Consider the following 7,282-nt stretch of genomic DNA (forward strand, 5'->3'; position numbering starts at 1 on the left):
AAGCAGGTAATAAGCAACAATTTCTTTTTCTTAAGAGAAGATGAAGAAAGCAAGCTGTCTTCCCGCAGCTACGCTGAAAACAGGTAGAGCATTTTTTTCTCTTCCCGGGAAAAAAAAAAAAAAAAAAATTCTGTCAATTTGGGGTTACAAGATTGGGTACTAAGTATGATGTTAAAGATTAAGAGAATGTATAAAGGCAAACGGTGGACTTGTGGGATTGGAGCACTTCACGCATTAGTAGATATGATGAATCCAAACCAATGATGAACTTGGTAATCAAATAGGGCTGACGCATGTTTAGACGTGGTCAGCTGTGTTCAGTGTGTTCCATTGACCCTGCAGCCTTAGTAGATGTACTTCTGCACGCCTACTTTGTAAGTTGGCCTGGATAAGCACATCTGCAAAATGACTTAATGTATCTAGCTAAATATAGCCAGTGTACTGTGCTGTTAAACTGCCAACATGGATGTTTAGAGGAGGAATATTTTAGCCACCAAGTCTTAAAGGATTTAGCAGTACATTTCATCTAGGAACAAATTTACTCCTTGAATATTTTCCACTTGTTCCCCCAAAGCCTATTGTTACTAATCACATGAGGACATCCTGTGTGATACTCTGGCCACAAACCACACCTTTGTAAAGTGGGAGGGGGGGGGGGCGCGCAATGCGTGGTCGGGGGGGTTCAAATCTTTCCAGAAAAAGTCAGCCTCTTTCTCTCTCTGCAGCAATCCTGTGTTCCCTCAAGAGATGCGATATTAACGGATGTGCGTGACAGGACCAGACAAGCCCCATTTCCTGCTTCTCTTGAAAACATCTGATATTTTTCAAATACTGTAACGCTCAGACATAAATTCTGTATTGCTGAACCCATGAATGACCTGTATATCAATCTCACACTGAAAACGTTAACGAATGAAAATAAATTTCTCTTAATTGATGCTTGTTTGATGAGATGCTCTTCCTTATAACCATTTTTACTTTTGCCACACTTATTCAAGATGTGGAGGGCTGGACACTGTGTTTGGAATAGGGAAGGATGAGTTAAAACAGAAGAAAAGGGAATGGCAGCTGTCCGTATTGTCAAATGCTGTTTATGAAATGACATAATCCGTGGTGAACACTAAAAAATGGCGGTTTTAAGTACAGTGAGCAATATATACATTTTTTTGTTTCCTTTAAAATGTATAATTTCCTTTTATGTATTATGGAACCTACAAAATTAAGGTTAATGCATGGAGGTGTGACTTCCTCATATCACCTGACATCATTTCTTTAAGAGGTGTGACAGAGGGACACAGGTTACAGTCTCTTTTTGGATGGCAACTGCATTAAAAAGGATATGGTCAATTGAACACATGATTCAGCTTTGGGGCCCAAAAAAATGACCACTCTGATTTTAAAGTAGTCCTCCCAGATGACCAGATAGTTAAGCTTCAGAATCACAAAAATGGTGATATTACCAGATACACTGACAGATATGCAGCAATCAAAACCCTCCTCTCTAGTCAGTTTAGTCAGTTTAAATGACAGAGTCAATAATAGAAAGGGGGGTTCTATGAAGCCTCATCCTCTCTGGGATGATATCATAGGTATGAAAACCCTTTTCATACAGGACTGGGCCTCAGAGGTAAATCATATGCCAACCTGATCACTCCCCTTCTGAAAAGACTCCTGGCCGCTGGAGAAGAATCTTATGTTGGTGTCCTTGGTGACCCAGCTGTGCTGCCATTAAAAAAAACCGTTGAAGGAAAAGCATGCAGCTTGTTTCACCACCACAAGAGGGAGCCAGCAAATCAGACACACACACACACACAAACTGTCCTAAAGCAGTCTGAATCAGATGGCTAGTCATCGTCCTCCTCAGACTCGCTGTCCCTCCTGCTTGGGATGGAGCTTCGGATGGATGACATCAGTTTATCCTCGATCTGCTTCCTGGGGTTCTCCTCCAGGTCTGTCTTCACTGCTCCAGATTCCGACAGCCTCCACTCCAGCTCTGTGTATCAGAAAGGATAAAGAAGAGACTGATTATGTGACAGATGTATGGCAAGGTTTATCGTTCATCCATGTGGTAATGTATGATGAGTTAACAATCCAGATGGAAGCGTCAGTATTATTTTAACTTCATAAGAGTGTGTGTTCCATTTCTTTGGCATAAAGCTTCTACAGATGGTTTCAATTCCCACTTAGACACCTGGGTCTTCTGCCTAATGTGCTAATGGGTTAGAAAACAGTTCAGTTCTGAACACAACATACAGAGAGAATACAGCACAATACAAGTTTCACATAGACAGGACTTAAATCTCATGAGAGAAACATGTTAAGACGTGATATGATTCAAAATTCCCCCATCTCTGAATGGCCTCACAATTTGGCCTAATTAGACCTGATTGTGACTATAATTACCAACCGCAGTGTCACTTCTGTTGACAGAAGGCTGCTGTATGTTTGAGGAAAATACTTAACCTGATAATACTTACAAATTAACACCTTTAACATCCTGTAACCCTTTGATACACCTGGAATCAAACTGTGAGGCATCAGACTCAAGAGGATAACTACAGCGGTCCAACTAAGATTTGAACCTGCAACCGTCAGGTTTAGATTCCATCCTTCTCATCACTACGTTGCACAGACCCCTTGTGGTTATGCAAGTCACAATGTAATACAGTACTATATAAAAATGCCCTTACCCTCAACTTTTAAGTTCATGCCCCCGAAAACCAGTGGCCCGATGTACTGGGCCTTCATTTCGCCCTCGAAGTAGACGAAGACGGTGGGAAGGTTCCGGTCGGGATAGTTGGGGATGCAGGTGGTGGAGATGGACTTGAGGAATTTGGTCTGAGGAAACTTCCTGGCCAGCTGAGAAAGGTGCTGGTTTATCAGTGTGCACAGGGGAATGCTGAGTAGGAAGGAAACATGTTATACAATTTAAAAAGTCATGCAGAGAGGTTGAGCTGGCTCTTGTAAATATCATCATAAACACTTGGGACAGTCTCCCGCCTTAACACACTGCCCAAAAATATTACTATTTTTAATCTTTTACTTAGCAGATGCTCTTACGCAGGCTGACAAGGCTAATATGGCACAAATTTGACAGCACTATGTTCGGCACTTACGCCTTCACGTGTGGTTAGTGGCGTCCTGTTTGCAACCTTTTCATGCCAATTTATTAGATGCAGTGCGTAAGCCGCTCTGGATAAGAGCGCCTTCTAACTAACAATGTAATCACATAATACATTAAGTACATATCAAGTGAGCAGCAGCAACAACATCTGTACAGAATAGCCAGAACCACAGTAAACTGACAAAAACTGTGCTTAAACAGAAGCACGCAACTGTAAAAACAATCATGTGCTTGCGGCAGAGAACAGTCCTTTATATTTATTACTTACACCTCTGCACACCAACACAACGATTGCTGGCACATCCCTGTTTCTAGGCATGCAATTGTTTGAACAACAGTATACATGACACCATGAGTATGTGCAAATTTGTATGTTTGTATATTTTTGTTGTATGTTTTTATGGCAAAATGTTTTTGCATGAGTGTGAATGTCTGTTTGAGAGGAACCCATTCACCCCCCAGCAATGTATTTACATTAAAGTAAATTAAATATATTAGTGTAAAGTTATAGTAATATATAACGTATCTGCACAATACTACATTGGACCTATGACCCATAAAATCAATATCTTAAAGCACAGTATTTATACAGTCCCAAACAATGATACATTAGAGTAACAATTTTCATCACATGATCATACTCATAGTGACTAATAATAACCTGATAATAACCTGAGGTACAATACAATATATCAGAAATCACTTCAGGACTCAGTAATTTTGTGTGGTCAAAGTACTGAAGTCAGACTAGATTCATATTTAGTCAGCATTACAAGATGGTGAGCAAATCAGATTTCTGAACAAAACGTACATTTAGCATTATGTGCAATATAAATTGAATGGAACATCACTCCAATTGCTACAATGTTTTGTGGTTTTCATGGCAGCCACAGATCCAGCTCACTGAACTGAGTTATGTATTTGGACAGATCACTAGTAAATCAACTGCAGGGTCTTATTTGATTGTGTATCCCAAAGGGAATTCTCTTGTGCAAAATTCAAACCTTCTGGTCAGGTCCTGCACTTTGATGAAAACTAAATACCTGAAGAAACACTGATGAACACTCACCCCTGTTTGTACAGATGCAGCACAACCCAAATGCCCTGACCGGCTTTGTTTACTTCTTGCACATAATCCTGACCGGATATCTCCACCACCTCCCCAAACACGTTCTTTATTTGATTGGCTTTCCACTCTGCAAGTCTTTTTTGCCTACGGAAAAACAGACACACAAGGCACAATTCAGAACAAAGTCATCACTGCTTTCCACAGCCCTGCCTCACCCTGAGGGGTCTCACAGTGAAACGACCCCCACTTAGACCCAGTAACGCCACAGCGCAGAAGTGCTAACTCTTGAGGACACAGTACCAGAGACCTGGGTCCTTACGCACAGGAGGTATAGAAGTTTCATGTTATGAGCAGACTAACTTCCCCCGTGTAAGCCTTCTCACATTAAGTTCAGTATGTGGATTCTGCTACTCTTTCGCTGGATGTTAACATTCACGTCTGATTCACCACTGGAATGTAGTCTGGCAAGGTCTGCGTTGTAGCGCTGGTGTAATAGAGACCACTGACCTGTACATCTCGATCGCTACTTCGTCCTCTTCATTGAACTCATCCTCGTTCTCCTCAAGCTCTTCTAGAGTCATGTCTTCATAGGTTTTTACTGATCGTTCAAACAGTGAAAGAGAGACGTTTACAGGCACTTCAAATCAGGCCACATGTCAAGCTTGCAGTAACAATTACACCAGTACATTAACATAATACTGTACTTGATATAGAGTGCAAACAGGAACTTACCAACAGACTGCTGAAGGATCTGCTGCTCCTCTTCCTCTTCCTCCTTCGGCGTCTCCTTGGGGGGAAGGATGCCCTTTTTCCGGAGAATGTCATTCCATTCTGTATCTGCGTTTGGATCCTAAAGAAACGCATCGAAACCGAGATTTCACTGACAAATGCATTTTCTCAGTCATTACGTCTCCAGCACCAAGTATACATGCAGCTAGCTAACTAGCTAGAAAATGTTAGAAATTCAAACACTGCTGGCTAGCGACCACTGGGAACTGAAATGTAATATTCTTTTCTTATAAGTAGCTAGCTAACTACTTCACATTACAATTCAGACAAAATACAGCAGCTGAGTGACTGAGCTAACTAACCAACCAGCTATCCGACTGTTACTTCTTGTAACATTAGCCGTTTGGCTACCTGGACAGCCAAACAGGAAATGCTGAAGACAAAGAAAATACTATTCTACCAAAAAGTAAAACAACATTTCGACAGAAACCTGCATTTTGGTGGCTTATTTCAGCTGAGCTCGAAATCCCGTTCCCGTCCACCCAAACACGAGGAAGTAGAAGGACCGTTGTTGAGATTCTTCCGACGGAAAACAAGGCTCTTGTTGTAAACTACACCTAAAATTTTCCGGTTACAATTAACAAGGAGAGATGTTCCCAATGTAAAAAAACAGATATTACTTGTATAAATATTATTCAAAGTCTACAATGATCTCGTTCTGCACGTATTGTGTTTAATTTGCTATGGAGTGAAACGAAAGGGGCGATAAAAAGATGTTGCACCAATATCCGGTTTGTTTCACGCTATGTCCATATTAGGTCATAGAACGTTACATTCCATTTCTAGCAGCTGGTAGTTAAGCAAACAACAGCTGAATGTGGACGTCAGCCACTGCGACCTGTCATTCAGAAAGCAAAAAGACCCTTCTGCGAACACATATGAAAGACACATCTATATTCTTTGAGAAAACTGTAACAGTATATTTTTAGTGAAGGTTTTTTTTGTGCCTATCACTCATGTGCACATGCTTAAATTCAGTGTCCATTTCCGTGGTAGATTTATGCCCCAATGTGCCAAAGCTAAATGTCTTCAGTTTTTTAGTTTGTTTTCAATTATATAATATATTGATTTTATATTATTGAGAATATTGAGCTCAAACAATATATTAAACAAAATTAAATTATTGTAAATTATTCCTGTTTTGGTGTATTGCAATACATTTCTGCTTTTATTAATACATTTAAATGTATTTGTAATATAGTCTTGGGCTGGGAAATATATTTATCAGTATATTACAATATATTTAATTTGAATATTTTTTTTATTCCTTTGATCTCTCCAGATTTACGAATTTACTGTGTGAGGTGCCCAAGAGAAATTATTTGACAATTGGTGGTAGCTGTTTGGGGGCTGGTATCTATCTGAAGAGTTGGAATGTGTCTGTCTCTTTAAGATTGTGTACAATTAGGCTGCATGGAAAAACACTGCATGCCATCCAGGCCATACTGAGCTGTATTTAGAAACGCTTTCAATATGTGGATAACCAAGAGTCAGGTGAAATATTGCACAGCAGTTAGCATCCCTCTTGTCTCTATGTGTACTGAAAGAGATGTGATTTAAAAATAAAACAACTTCTTGCTCTGTAACATCATCACTTGTATGGTCAGATAAGACTATGGTTCAAATCAAGATTTAGTGCTAGCACCAAGTATAATACCCAGTCATAGAATTTAAACCAGAGGAGTTATATTCAGCGAGTGAAACAGATTTACATTAGTTTAAGTAGAATGAGAGGTGATTTGCCAGACAGTTTCATGTCAAAGTGCACCAGTATTTTGGAGGAGATGGAATATGTATCATAGAAATAAGAAAGACAATGGGCTACTCTCCATTACTACATATTTGCTTCGCAGACTTCTTTAGCCAAAGCAACTTGACATATTATCCATTTAAAAAGATAGATGAAACATTTCAGGTCAAAGGTCAACAGAACAGCAACAGTGCCCCAGCTGAGAACTGAACCAGTAACCTTTTTCCACTATTGCGCACTGCCAGCACACTCACACTGTGTAATCGACAGTGTATGTAAGACACACCCCCCGCACCCCCAGTCTGGTATCTTTTACCAAAGGTAGGGGTAAGTGACAGCTTGAAGTCATCATTCCTACAAAATCCCAGTCTGTTATACTCCCAGGTGTGTCTAATTCACATTTTACAAATGTATTCAGATATACTATAAAGTATTTGATCACAATATTTAAGTACGTATTTATTTGTTTATACAGGAAAGCGTACAATTCATATATCAATGCGATGTAGCGTACCCATGCTACCCAACTACAGGCTAGTTTTCACAAGTA

At 39.9% G+C, this 7,282-nt stretch overlaps 1 protein-coding gene across 1 annotated transcript; it reads right to left on the reverse strand.

The window, feature by feature from the left end:
- Positions 1-1,071: 1,071 nt before the first annotated feature.
- On the reverse strand, positions 1,072-5,611 carry pdcl3 (phosducin-like 3). The gene is made up of 6 exons (XM_036545270.1): positions 5,413-5,611; positions 4,926-5,043; positions 4,701-4,791; positions 4,194-4,337; positions 2,691-2,899; positions 1,072-1,993 (listed from the first exon to the last, which is right to left on the reverse strand). Exons 1-6 carry the CDS (start codon positions 5,416-5,418, stop codon positions 1,845-1,847), a joined length of 717 nt encoding a protein of 238 aa, XP_036401163.1. The 5' UTR covers positions 5,419-5,611; the 3' UTR covers positions 1,072-1,844.
- Positions 5,612-7,282: the final 1,671 nt, after the last annotated feature.

The sequence above is a fragment of the Megalops cyprinoides genome, chromosome 14, assembly GCF_013368585.1.
Source record: "Megalops cyprinoides isolate fMegCyp1 chromosome 14, fMegCyp1.pri, whole genome shotgun sequence".
NCBI classification, from domain to species: Eukaryota; Metazoa; Chordata; class Actinopteri; order Elopiformes; family Megalopidae; genus Megalops; species Megalops cyprinoides.

Excerpts from the sequence above, each read along its gene's own strand:
- pdcl3 (XM_036545270.1), bottom strand. Across the intron at positions 4,792-4,925 it reads GATCCTTCAGCAGTCTGTTG|TAAAAACCTATGAAGACATG; the intron begins GTAAGTTCCTGT and ends TTGAACGATCAG. Across the intron at positions 2,900-4,193 it reads CTGCATCTGTACAAACAGGG|CATTCCCCTGTGCACACTGA; the intron begins GTGAGTGTTCAT and ends CTTCCTACTCAG.